This window comes from Gigantopelta aegis, chromosome 15 (genome assembly GCF_016097555.1).
Source record: "Gigantopelta aegis isolate Gae_Host chromosome 15, Gae_host_genome, whole genome shotgun sequence".
NCBI lineage: Eukaryota > Metazoa > Mollusca > Gastropoda > Neomphalida > Peltospiridae > Gigantopelta > Gigantopelta aegis.
In genome coordinates this window covers 96,862-111,584 of record NC_054713.1, presented here as the reverse complement: position 1 = coordinate 111,584, position 14,723 = coordinate 96,862, and the positions used below count along the sequence as shown (strand labels likewise).

Genomic DNA, 14,723 nt, shown 5'->3' with positions numbered 1-14,723 from the left:
CTCACTCTTAATAACACACCCTTAATTAATAACACGCCATGGCTAAAATAACACAACTTCTCACCCTTAATAATACGTCATGGCTATAAATAACACAACCTCTCACCATTACTAACACCATGGCTATAAATAACACAACCTCTCACCATTACTAACACTCCATGGCTATAAATAACACAACCTCTTACCCTTACTAACACGCCATGGCTAAATATAACAACCTCTCACCCTTAATAACACGCCGTGGCTAGAAATAACACAACCTCTCACCCTTACAAACACACCATGGCAAGAAATAACACAACCTCTCACTCTTAATAACACGCCATGGCTATAAATAACACAACCTCTCACAATTAATAACATGGCATGGCTATAAATAACACAAAGTCTCACCCTTAATAACACGCCATGGCTAGAAATAGCACAACCTCTCACCCTTACTAACACGCCATGGCTAGAAATAACAACCTCTCACTCTTAATAACACACCCTTAATTAATAACACGCCATGGCTAAAATAACACAACTTCTCACCCTTAATAATACGTCATGGCTATAAATAACACAACCTCTCACCATTACTAACACTCCATGGCTATAAATAACACAACCTCTTACCCTTACTAACACGCCATGGCTAAATATAACAACCTCTCACCCTTAATAACACGCCGTGGCTAGAAATAACACAACCTCTCACCCTTACAAACACACCATGGCAAGAAATAACACAACCTCTCACTCTTAATAACACGCCATGGCTATAAATAACACAACCTCTCACAATTAATAACATGGCATGGCTATAAATAACACAAACTCTCACCCTTAATAACACGCCATGGCTAGAAATAGCACAACCTCTCACTCTTAATAACACACCCTTAATTAATAACACGCCATGGCTAAAATAACACAACTTCTCACCCTTAATAATACGTCATGGCTATAAATAACACAACCTCTCACCATTACTAACACTCCATGGCTATAAATAACACAACCTCTTACCCTTACTAACACGCCATGGCTAAATATAACAACCTCTCACCCTTAATAACACGCCGTGGCTAGAAATAACACAACCTCTCACCCTTACAAACACACCATGGCTATAAATAACACAACCTCTCACAATTAATAATATGGCATGGCTATAAATAACACAAACTCTCACCCTTAATAACACGCCATGGCTAGAAATTGCACAACCTCTCACCCTTACTAACACGCCATGGCTAGAAATAACACAACCTCTCACTCTTAATAACACACCCTTAATTAATAACACGCCATGGCTAAAATAACACAACTTCTCACCCTTAATAATACGTCATGGCTATAAATAACACAACCTCTCACCATTACTAACACTCCATGGCTATAAATAACACAACCTCTTACCCTTACTAACACGCCATGGCTAAATATAACAACCTCTCACCCTTAATAACACGCCGTGGCTATAAATAACACAACCTCTCACCCTTACTAACACGCCATGGCTAGAAATAACACAACCTCTCACTCTTAATAACACACCCTTAATTAATAACACGCCATCGCTAAAATAACACAACTTCTCACCCTTAATAATACGTCATGGCTATAAATAACAACCTCTCACCATTACTAACACACCATGGCTATAAATAACACAACCTCTCACCATTACTAACAGTAGTAGGAAACTACCGTTTCTGGGACACTTTCCCCCATTGGATTAACATAGGATAAACCGAGCCTCTCCCACCGAGCCCCCCGCGAGCCTCTCTGGCGAGAGGCGCTAAAAATAGATGGGGTTTCCCAATCGAGCTAAAAATAGAATGAGGTAACCCTCCTTGTGATGGCCACCCTTCGTGATGTACCCACCATATGCTCCATTGCACCCCACTCAACCCCAAACCACATGTTCTAAACGACTAATGGGATGGCTAATGTGTGCAAAACGCAGACTGTGACAGAGACGAGTCGGTATGTTGAAGCCTGCGAGAGGCGCTAAAAATAGATGAGTGATAGAGACATGTCTGTACGCTTGTTGGAGCCCACGACAGGCGCTAAAAATAGATCGGAGTTCCCCAAGCTAAAAATAGAACCTTCCCTTCATATACTAACTTTGTTTTCCCCATATGTGATATAGACCCCCAAGCAAGTGTTAAATAGGGAACTCCAGATTCAACCACTCTAACTAATTTAACAGTAAAAACAAAACGCAGTGCCATACCTCCCAACCGTCCATCGATTCGAGCGGGACTTGTGTGGGCTAGCGAAATTTTGGGTTGGTTTTCATTTATTTCTAATTACAATCTCTGGTCTCTCTAGAGACTACTACACATATATAAAATGGACACACATAGGGTTACATCGATAGGCCTGAAGGGCAAAAACTATCTTCAATGTACAATGATTGTTCTATTCAATAGCTTGAACGTCAGAGGCTCGTATCCAGGAACTGAACTTCTTGGGCCAGTGCAACCACTTGACATAGTGCTGTTTGTTGACCCCTCGACCTCTCGTGTTTAGGATTTTTTCCACTTTCCACAGGTTGTCATCTTTGACGTCTACTTTCTGTAGCTCCGACTGGTAGAAAGTGCCATGGATTTCTTCGCCATTATAGTCCTTCACTCGATACAGAGGTAGTCCACCACGTAATAGGGTTTGGCTAATGGTGAAGATTTCTCCTGTCCACTTCTCGTCATATTCCCGAGTGAATACATTTCTCAGATGTGAGAGTCTCACTTTATCTCCAACCTTGAATTGGAAACGTTTCTTCTTTGTTTTAACATCTTTCTCTGGCCAATACATTTTCCACCAAATGTTGGTTTCCTTGCCTGGGCTCACTTTGGCTGGAGCCATACCAATGGTTCTGTGATAGGTGGAATTATAGCTGTTGGCAAATGTCTGCAGATGATCGACGTACTCGTAGTCCTGTTTGTATGTGAAGTATCTGTACAATCGGGTCTTGATGGTTTTGAAGACTCTTTCTACCACTGCAGCCTTGGTTTCGTTGTTGGTGAGCAGATGCCGAATGTTTCGTTGTTTAAGAAGTCTTTGAATGTCTTTTGCTCTAAACTCCATACCCCGATCTGTGCGAATTCGAGTGGGTTGTCTACCTTCTTGGAATACATCTTCTAAGGCTTTTGCCACTGTCAGTCCTTTTTTGTCTTTCAAGGGCCTCAACCACAGATATTTGGAGAAAACATCGATTACCACCAACACAAAGGTGTAACCACGATTATAGTGTGCAAACTTTACCATGTCCATGAGATCGGCCGACCACTGATCATCAATTCCTGTGACCACGATTCTGTTCCTGGAAAACGTTCTCTTCTGACTGGACGATGTAAACTGTATGACTCTGTTTTTTGCAACCACTTTCTGATATTGTTCTTGCTAATGACGTATTTCCCGGCTTTTCTGACGTATCTATACAGTTTGTCTCGACCAGAAAAACTGGCCGGGTTGGATGGATCATAATAAATGTCTTTCAAGTAATCTTCCCACATGATCCTCACACTTAAGTAGTTTCAGCATCAATAACAGTTATTGGCAAAGGAGACGCCTTATATACAGTCTAGTCTTCGGTGTCTGATTCCTCTTCCTCACTTTCAGATTCATCACTGTCTGATTCCTCATCTGGTATGTCAGTGTGAGAACTAACTTTTTCAGCCACCCTCTTCAGGAGTGGTTTGATTTTGTCTTTGAGTGTCGTGTACTCGGCAGTGCTTTCCATCTTGTGGATTCTGTCTAGAATCGGTTTTCATCAAAGAAGGTCGAGAGAAGCAACGAGTGAACAGCAATGCATTTGCCAATGTATTGAAATATGTCTGCTCCCATGACTTGGCTATCTTTCGATCCACCCATTCTTCAGACTTTCCCTTATCCAAGTAGTTTTGTCGGTCTTCACGCATATCCTCTTTATAACAATTGTAGACTAGCTGCCACAGATAATCCAGTCCAGCCATTTCCCACTCATCATGGGTGTCATCATGCCTTTCTTCCACCTCGTATCTAGCTCTCTTTGCAGGAGGTTCCCCTCTATTTTCGGGACACCATGTTTTCACGTGTCTCTGCAAATCGTGCACGTCTTGGAACACTAATCCACAATCGTCACAAGAATACATTTCTGGGAGCTCTTCTTCACACGTCTGCTCACTTTGAAGGTCTGAATAAGAATGAAACATCTCTTGACTGTTCTCCCCTTTTATAGACTTTGTCAGCTCTTCTCCAGGGGGTGTCGTCCTTTTGATCCAGAGCATTAGGTCGTAATCTTTCTGTAGAGGGTGTCAACGGCTTCAGATCGATAAAGAGATAACCGTATGGCTCTTTCACGGCATCTTCATATGGATGCATGAACGTTTGGGTATTTCCTGGGTACATCTGGCGTGCCAAGGTCATCACTTGTTGCTTGTCGATGGGGTTGTTGAAAAGTGCCAGGTAATGACAATTTCTTCTTTGTGTTGGATCCTTGCTGTTATAGAGGTTCTGGTTGATGGCAATCACGGAGAGGTTTCGGTGGTGACTTCCTTCGGTGAACAGGTCGGTGATGCGTGGGTCTTTTCCAGCTGTAGACATCAAGTCGTCCAACACGATGAGATTTCTGACTCTGGGGTCTAAATAATGATCTTTTTCAAGATCTCGAGGTATGCCTCGAACGAATTCCACTCGAGCAACCAATTTAATCGTATCATAGAGAGGCTGCCATCGTTTGTAGAGCCAGATGATGCGTTGGGGAGGTGGGTGAATTCTTCCATCTCTCAGCAGTTTGAACACCAAAAAGGTCTTACCACACGAGGTTGGTCCCGACACGATCATGGTGAAAGGATGACGCAAGGTAGTTGGTGACAGCGACGGCAGCTGCTGCAGCTGCGGCGGCGGCGACGGCGGCGGCGGTGGTGGTGGCAGGTCATTAGTATGTTTATGCTGAAAGTGTCTCAACATGACGTCTCTCCTGGAAAAGTTCTTCCCACATTCTGGACAAGTGTTCTGATACATCTTGACACCTCGACGGTCAGACTCGAAATGAGGTTGACGTGAACGTCGCCCCTTTATATAGATGACGGTGGTGGCATTTTTAGTCTACACTATCCGGTGGTCCTAATGTTTTATGCTGAGATGTGATAGTGGCCATAGGCAAGACTGCTTATGCCATCAGACAATAGATACCTTTTGTCATCAAAGGGAGATAGCCCTAACTTATTCAGTTTGATGTTGTACAGTTGGTGGCTATAGCTCCTGATCTGAGTCATGTTTGACATGTGTATGCGTCTTTCAAAGAGACACTGTTTGTAATGTTCATGCTTTGTGTGGCTTTTGATGACACTCTTCTTGATCCCTTTGGCCGTTTTGTTTCCACCAGCTCACCTTTCTCCTCAAAAATGAGGGAATACATTTTGGATTTCAAACCCACAAACTCCTGGATAGGGATTCCATGAGTCTCATCCTTCATTTTACCCAATACTTTCTTGTTCACGGTACTATACAGAACATGGTCAGTGGGATACTCTGAAGTGTCAAACAGATTGGAGTCCTGTAACATGTCTTGATAGATGTCATCTGTCTGGATGTAGTAACACAACGAATCGGTGTCTGTGAACAGGAGTTGAGCTTTGGATGCATACTTGGACTTGATGTAGTTATAGTGAAAATCATACATTAAGATTTTCGAAATGTCCAGAATGGCGAAACCCACATAGATCGGTCTGTTCAAAATCAGCCGTTGCTTCTGCATGTGGATGGCCACCAGATCTTTGTTGAAAATGCGAAAGGCATGAAAAGTGGGTTTGGCAATGAACTTGCGAGCGCGTTTTGAATTGTTAACCAATTTCACGTCCACGTGCTTCCTCAGGTTCTCCATCGTCTTGCCAAAGACAGAGTTGTTCATCAGTTTGAAGAACTCTTTTTCAAAATCGTTTCGGGCACATTTGCGTCTGTTTGTATTGAAATCGATGTAGGCCTTCAACCATGGGCTTTGTTCAAAGGCCAACACTCGATGGATCTTTGTCAGTTTCATGCCCAGTGAGATATACAATTTCAAATTTCGGTAGGGCACTACATATCTCTCCTTCTGTCTCAAGTTTGGGATCAGTTTCTCTGTTGAAATGCCACTCATATCTAGCTCTTTCAGAAGCTGGGAAGCATAGGGAGATAGCATGTCTTCAGTCACCGTCATTTTCTCTGGAGCAAGAGGATACTCGTTATGGAGGTCGTGTAGTTCTTGGGGATAGTCCAGGTCGACTTCTAAGATGTAGCCTACAGATGCATCATCGGGTACCTCGGTCACATCTATATGGGGATCATCTAGCCACTGGAACCCAGACACTGGAAGGGCTTGTGACATGGCCCACCCATAAAGGTTGTTGGCATCTAGATAAGCAATATAGGTATTGGGAAGATCAGGGTCGTGGTTTGGGACCTGGTTGTTGTTAGCTTTGGCATGACGATGGGATATCATGGAGATTCCACCCCTAAGTCCCTTTTCGACGAAGAGGTGCATGTCGATGTCTGTAAGAAGTTCGAGTTTCACACCAGTCATCTTTAGGGCTGCCTGCCATGCCAGACCTGGAGACGTGTAGAAATGAGCTGGGTCGAGTCCATAATAGTTCAAACAGATACCCCGGAAATTTTCTAAAACGTCTGCTAGAGCCAAAACATCTGTTGAAACGTACAGATCGTGGTACTGACCGAGGTCTCAGATGCGAAATTCCTCCCATACTCCTTGGGCATGAGCATAGTCCTCGTCACTTATGTCTTCATCAGTTAAGGAGCTTCGAAAGGCTTCTTTGGGTGGGAGCTGGGTCTCTAAGAACAGAGCTTCAGAATCAAAGTATTCGTATGGGTAGACCTGCTTTCTCAACAAAAGGGGCAGTTGATCTGCGCCGAAATGTTGAGTCATGTGGACAAACTTAGAAGGTCCTTCCTTGGCCAGATTGCTTACGAGTTTCTCCAAGGAAAAGTTCATAAACTGAAAGGAATCGATAAAATCCATGCACCCTAGACTGAAGGAGATGTACTTTTCCATATTGTTGGGAATGCAACTGATGGGTTTACTCTGAATTTTTCCTATGGCCTGCATGATGAGATGACTGTCATAGCCTCTCAAGTTATGGAAAACAACGGGAATGCGCCCAGTAAACTTGTAGTTGAGGTTACATTCACTGTGGGTTGCACCCCTAAACTCTCCAGTAATGTGACAGTGGTCCCTGACTGGATTAGGACCGAGTGGCGCCTTACATATGTGACACTGCGTGGCCGTCTTGAATGATTGGCGATCTCGTCCCGTCATCACCATTAGCTCACACTGTTTAAATTTCTCTTCTTTGTCCTCTTGTTCTTTGACCATGCACTCGACAAATTTGTCGGTGGCATCTAATCCTCTATAGGTGACAAGTGGTTTGCAATGTTCAGGTGACAAGCCAACCACTTTATAGGCAAACCCAGAAGGGACGTGTTTAGTCATTTTCTCAGTGGAGGATGACTCTGGGCTTTTTTCATATCTTGAAATAGGCACTTGGAGGCATTCGAAATCAGCATAGACGATGTAGGGAACTTTGAGTTGTTTTCTTACATTCTTGTAATATAGCCATTTGTCTTCGTCTTTGGGCATGTCAACCTTCTGCGGACCATGTGTTTGACAATAAACAAGATGATCATCCAAAATTCTCTGTTTTGTGAACCCCTGTAGACAGTAAGGACAATAATGATGGCGATGACCATAGCTTTTCTGATCAAATAGTAGCCGGTTCAAGTCCTTGATCCAGCAAAAATGTGACTTTTTACTGTTGGCGATCATCAGCAGGTCCACGTGCCTTTCAAAACGTTGTTTGGTCACGTGGAGTGGGTAAACGTCTCCCTTTTCGTAACCGAACACGTTGATAGAAATATTGTTCTGCCTTTCAAACCGGGGAATATCGACCAGTTTAACGGGGAAAGAAATGCCAGTGGTGTCAAGTTGATTGACGTATTGAGCATACTTAGCCACCCGCTCTGCATGTTGTTTGACGGGGTATAATGCCGCCAGGACCGACCACATGAAACACTTCTGGTCCCGATTCTGAACATTGACGATGGCATGCTTAGCTCTCAATTTGATGGGGAGGGGTGTGTAACTCGAGCCTCGAAGGGGTCGGTACCGAGCCATGTGAATGGTGAGGTCTACCACCTTATCCACCGTCCAGTTGCTACCCTGCCTTTGAAATTCGATGAAAGAAGTATAGATCTTTTTAATCGATTCCTTCATCCCTTCATCTGGGTCTTCAAATTTAAGAGACGTTTGACACTTGCCTCTGAAATGGGGTTCCACCGTTTCCACCACCTCACCTTTCCGCCTGCTCATCTTTACTTTGATGGTCAGGTACCACTTTAGCTCACCTCGATCTTTGATGGCTTGCTTCAGCACCTTCTTGACCTCGTCGTACTTTCCCTTCAGGAATGTCATGGGGTCGTATTTCTGTATACCTTCTCCTGGGATGGTATGAACCTGCATAGTGCCTCCTAGGGCTTGAAGGTCACACGGTGGCTCGACAGGTTCTTGTTGAGTGGGTGTTGGTTCGGTGGCAGATGTCCCTCGTGGAGTACTTTCATTAGCACCCCCCTGTTGTAAATGTGTCTTCAAATGACGATGCAGGTTATCTCTTCTCGTGAATGTCATTTTGCATTGACTGCAAGTTAGCTTCGGACTTCCATGGGCCGTCTTCTTGTGACGGTTTAAACTTTGTTTGTGTGCAAAGGTTTGACCACAGTCACTACAACCGTATTCGAGCCTCTGCCTTTTGGCTGTTCTTCCATATTCCATACTTGTCTGGGCCTCCATACTGCAATAAAATAATTTCACTGACAGAATGTTTCGTCTCGATTTATAATTTTAGCTACTATCCTATATATACCCTTCATTTGGAATAGTTTAAAAATAGGGTGGAAACCCGTTGTAAATAGTCTGGTGGTGTTAAATCTACATTTGTAATACTATCTGACACCCCTTATTTATTACAAAAGTAAACTCGCTCATTTACACGATAGCCATACCGCCATCATTTGTAATATGACCACCGAGCGGTGAAGGCGTGTTTTAAATTGTCTCCCGCACTTAGGATGGCCCTGGGACTTTTGCAGTATTTGTCATCTGCTAAATTAATATGTAAATACCACAGTAAAATCGTATTGACACTAATACTATAAATAAAATAATTTAATAAATAAAAAATGGTTATATATCACCCGTTACAGACATCCCAAACCGTTATACCTCGCACATTCAAACGTGTTCAATTCCACCATGCTTATAGCATAAAATAATTACAATCTATAAATCATTTAAACGATACTACAGTCTGACATATTCTACACTTATGAATACTTCGTCGATAAGGGAGAAACTATAATCAGTTAAATGTGAATTCGTCCGCATCACAACCTGGTTCTAATTCTCGCTCCGACGACCTAGTTAATCGCTGTCGACTTCCGTGAAGCACACAGGAAACAACACCGAAACACGGCTATAAATCGCTGTTTATTTTTACACGGTCATTCCTCCACCATTTGGATTACACTTTGTAAACTCGATGGGTAATGGGAATAAATAAATAAATAAACAGGCTAAATAAATAAATAAACAAATATAAATTACTCGTTTATTCTAAAGTGTATACTCACATTTCAGATGGCTTTTGTTTTTCTCGAGTAAAATTCAACGTGACCATTTGCTTCTGCATTCGGCGATTGAATGACTTGTTTGGGGGAAATCCAGCCTTTATATACCCATCGGCTGCTAAAACTCAACAAGTTGAAACACGTCTAAAAATCCGCGAAGTAACGAGACAAGTCCAAAAATGTTTTGTTGATACACAGTTTTAGGCATGGGGATTTCCAGTGACGTCACCACCATAAACATTCAGATTGGCTGTTACTCGGTCTGTGGTACGAAGACAGGTCCAAACCTGTTGTATCTCTTGTTGCATCTAATTCAGTGTTGTCAAATAGGGCATCGATACATTCTAAACTGTTTAACACGTGAGTGGGGCCCTATCGCATAGTAGAAAATAACCTCGAAGTCCACTGAAGGGAGAGTTTCCTCATGTTGAGCTTATGGAAACCCGAGCTATTTTTAGCGCCTGTTGTGGGCTCCAACAAGCGTACAGACATGTCTCTATCACTCATCTATTTTTAGCGCCTCTCGCAGGCTTCAACATACCGACTCGTCTCGGTCACAGTCTGCGTTTTGCACACATTAGCCATCCCATTAGTCGTTTAGAACATGTGGTTTGGGGTTGAGTGGGGTGCAATGGAGCATATGGGTGGGTACATCACGAAGGGTGGCCATCACAAGGAGGGTTACCTCATTCTATTTTTAGCTCGATTGGGAAACCCCATCTATTTTTAGCGCCTCTCGCCAGAGAGGCTCGCGGGGGGCTCGGTGGGAGAGGCTCGGTTTATCCTATGTTAATCCAATGGGGGAAAGTGTCCCAGAAACGGTAGTTTCCTACTACTACTAACACTCCATGGCTATAAATAACACAACCTCTTACCCTTACTAACACGCCATGGCTAAATATAACAACCTCTCACCCTTAATAACACGCCGTGGCTAGAAATAACACAACCTCTCACCCTTACAAACACACCATGGCAAGAAATAACACAACCTCTCACTCTTAATAACACACCATGGCTATAAATAACACAACCTCTTACCCTTACTAACACGCCATGGCTAAAAATAACAACCTCTCACCCTTAATAACACGCCATGGCTATAAATAACACAACCTCTCACGCTTAATGAATAACACGCCATGGCTATAAATAGACCAACCTCTCACCCTTATTAGTCCATGGACCGAGCTGTAATAGGCATCACCTGGGCAGGTAAACTCTCGTGGTGTTGTTTTAATAGCCCTATGCCTGTAGTTAATACATTCCTATGATAGACTGTTGTAAGGAGTAGCTTTTTGGTGGATATCACCCTGTAAACATAATGAGGCGAGGATAAATTCTTGTACAATATTTTGGGGTTGAAATAGTACTAAAATGTTAGCTTTTTGCATAACGACTGTAATCTCTTTATAACATTGATATACTTTAGAACCCTAAGCTTATGCTCATTGAAACTCGTATCTAACGTCAAGTACATTACGTTTCTTTAATATTTGGGCCGCTCAAAAATTTCACGGCAAGTCAAAGTGTTAACATGACTCACTCGAATGGCAATTCAAAAACAATCCCAAGTGCACAGCTTGGTTGTGTTAAATTGCGCGTTTTTGTGATAGAGTTTCTCTGTCGATAGTGAGTGATTGTAACTATCCGTCTAGCTGTTTGACGGCAGAGAACTGGGGTAAAACCACAATTACGTCTATACACGCCTTGGAATATAGCAAGTCTCAACCACATGTGGAGCATATTTCAAGGCTGCGCTCAGAAATTCTAAGCTGATATTCAAAAATCAGGAAATGCTATTCCATGATGAAATGATTAAAGAAACAGACTGTAGTCGAAAATCGGAAAAATATATCGAATTGTCGCCAAAATCACATTAATTCTGCAGACCACCGCATGTTGTACTTTGTCACAACAACTGGAATTCAATGTGCTCGAACTTCTGTGTACCTGTCCTAAGATTCTTCTGTCCATAAATGATGTATCCTGGTGTTGTGATTGTCTCACTGGTGTATCCTGGTATTGTGATTGTCTCACTGATGTATCCTGGTATTGTGATTGTCTCACTGATGTATCCTGGTATTGTGATTGTCTCACTGATGTATCCTGGTATTGTGATTGGTATCAATGATGTATCCTGGTATTGTGATTGTCTCACTGATGTATCCTGGTATTGTGATTGTCTCACTGATGTGTCCTGGTATTGTGATTGGTATCATGTCTATAACTGATGTATCCTGGTATTGTGATTGGTCTCACTGATATATCCTGGTATTGTAGCAGTTCAGTTAGGTTCAGAACAACTAGTGTTTGAAATTCATCTCTTCATTACAGCAACTCATATATACAGACACCCTGTAATAAATACAGTACAATATAATATTTGTTATTACATTCTAAATCCTAAAAATCAAATACATATACAAAACCATACATTGCTCAACACTGAATAATAAAAACCTAAAAAGGGAAAGAACTCTTGCATATACAATCTTAGGCGATATTGCTTATATATTAAATGAAATGGGTTTATTACAGACGTTAATACTAATATATACAGTACACATATATATATATATATATTACCAGAGTGTTTTTCGGTATCGTCAATATCATATATTAGGAATAAAAATTATATTATGCGAGCCTCTGGCGAGCATAATACATTATTTTTATTCCTAATATATGATATTGACAATACCGAAATACACGAGGGTAATAATCTCTTTATCATATAAGCTCAAGCTTAATACAACGTGTTTTTGTAAACTGTACACGCAACTTTAATTCCAGTCCGCCATTACTAGATATTCAAATGACGTAAGAATGTGTGGCGTGGTGTATTTTTGAATGGAAATGATGTTTTTTGTTTTCTGAACGCTGGACAGCTTTCAGTGTCAAATTGCCATTGAAATGTTTTTATTTCATGACTATGAATGCATACGTCAATTATGGAGTGTCATCCAAGTACGTTTGCTTAAATGTCAATAAACCTAGTGCCGAGACCTCGACTAATTTACATCTAATTTGCAAAGTTATCAAATTCTTAAAGTAAGTGATCTGAAAATTATCACATACTTTGATTGCACTGAAAATGTAAGATATTATATGATATATATATATATATATATATATATATATATATAATATATATATATATTATTGGTAAGCTTAATATATTCCTTTTATCGAATCATTTACTATTTAGTTACTTCATTGATCCTCTTTAAACTATTTATACAACTTGTTAATATTTACAATTAAACTATTTGAGATATAAAATATATTATTATGGTACTTAACATATTACTTAAACATACCCTGTGGATAAGACGGGGGTGTAATATCAACTGGCTGGCTCCCAACCCTAACTGTTTACCAAAACCTGTACAGAGCAAATAGTACATAATTAACCTATAGGGTATAATGCATGTCATAAAATATAGATTAGAACTTCACTCTACAATATTATTTTACTACAGTAGGCCTAAACAACATATACAAATAAAGACCTAATATATACACATATCTCAGTTGCAAATAACCAAGTAAAAATAGCATAGCAATAACAACTGGGTTATTAAAAAAACCATACACAGAACTCCAGCTATACTCGTCACCAAAGCAATATAATCTAATATTGTACTAACATATTTATATTTATTTATTCACATTTACATTTAAGTAAGCAGATTATTTTTATAATTAAAGGGACACACCCTAGTTACGGCTATTTGTTAACCATTACGGCGTTGTTTTTCGCTATTAAACCCCATTTTTCACAAATAAAATTGCACTTTACTTACATTTTATTATTTAGAATACACATTTCCATTCACCTGAAGTGCTTTTTGGTAATCCTGATGTTTGTAAAACCACGAAATGCATTTTTTGCATTTTTTCACAAGACGTTCTGTCGAGAAAAAACCGTTAAGCAAGCGAGGTCCAGTCTATTTTTAATGTCACATACGTTGGTATATCACGTGACCGTTATCATTTTGGTTCGGTTTGTTTTCTCGTGCACGGTTCGCGCAATCAACATCCGATTTGTTGTTGTTCATTTGTGAGATTTTTCTTCACAGTTCGTGAACATTTTCAGTAACAATAAAGTTCAGACAAGTAAGTGTCTCAATACAAAACGTTACAAACCCTTAAAACCAATAATTTTGCTAAGTCTTACGATATCTGGAAAGGGGATACAACCAGGACAGAACAGTTGGAACATGTCCAGGAGAGGTGAAACGAACGCACCCCAAGTCTGTGAAATTTGTCGTGACGTAGGCATTGTTGTGCTTCGAGCGACATCTACCGGTGACATCAGAATACTAACTTTCAAAATTATTTTAAGCAATTGGGACATTGGGATTCCCATGGTATTTATCGATATAAAACCTGCTTTTTCACTCCATTTGATAAAAACGTGATCTAAGTGTGTTACAGGTTTGTAGATTAACCAAATTATAATTTATTTTCGCTGGATGGAACTAGGGTGTGCGGTTTTAAGTATTTATTTAAACTAAATTGTTACCAACCTGCATATAGCTTGTCTCTGCCTTGACTGTCAGAAAAGTTGTGTCCCAAGTCAGTGAGAAAAGCATGCAAGCTTGTGCAGTTAGTGTTCAGGTCAAAACGGTTACATTGTTAAGAGTTAGCCAATGAAAAGAATAGAAATTGATCAATACAAGTGAGCTAAAGATGAACAGCACACACACTGCTGTACCGTGAATTCTTGTCAGGTTAGGCTTCAGTCCATACTGGTTACACTGAAACAAAAGTAAAGTTTATTTTTGTTACCGAGGCCACTAGAGCACATTGATTTTTTATCTTATCATCGGCTATTGGATGTCAAACATATGGTCATTCTGACACTTTTTTTATAGAGGAAACCCGCTGTCGCCACATAGGCTACTCTTTTTACGACAGGCAGCAAGGGATCTTTTATTTGCGCTTCCCACAGGCAGGATAGCACAAACCATGGCCTTTGTTGAACCAGTTATGGATCACTGGTCGGTGCAAGTGGTTTACACCTACCCATTGAGTCTTGCGGAGCACTCACTCAGGGTTTGGAG

General features: G+C 40.9%; 2 protein-coding genes across 2 annotated transcripts in view; both read right to left on the bottom strand.

Moving 5' to 3' along the window:
* The window catches only part of LOC121390244 (carcinoembryonic antigen-related cell adhesion molecule 20-like), a 15,436-nt gene extending 15,273 nt beyond the window's left edge, over positions 1-163 (bottom strand). Inside the window, exon 1 of the mRNA XM_041522024.1 lies at positions 157-163. Within this exon, the coding sequence (XP_041377958.1) occupies positions 157-163 (7 nt within the window). The remainder of the gene's footprint in view (positions 1-156) is intronic.
* A 6,531-nt stretch (positions 164-6,694) lies between these two features.
* On the bottom strand, positions 6,695-10,107 carry LOC121390295. Its single transcript, XM_041522078.1, has 2 exons — positions 9,655-10,107; positions 6,695-8,816 (listed from the first exon to the last, which is right to left on the bottom strand). The coding sequence occupies exons 1-2, from the start codon at positions 9,711-9,713 to the stop codon at positions 6,695-6,697; spliced, it is 2,181 nt and encodes a 726-aa protein (XP_041378012.1). The 5' UTR covers positions 9,714-10,107.
* Between the last annotated feature and the right edge of the window lie 4,616 nt (positions 10,108-14,723).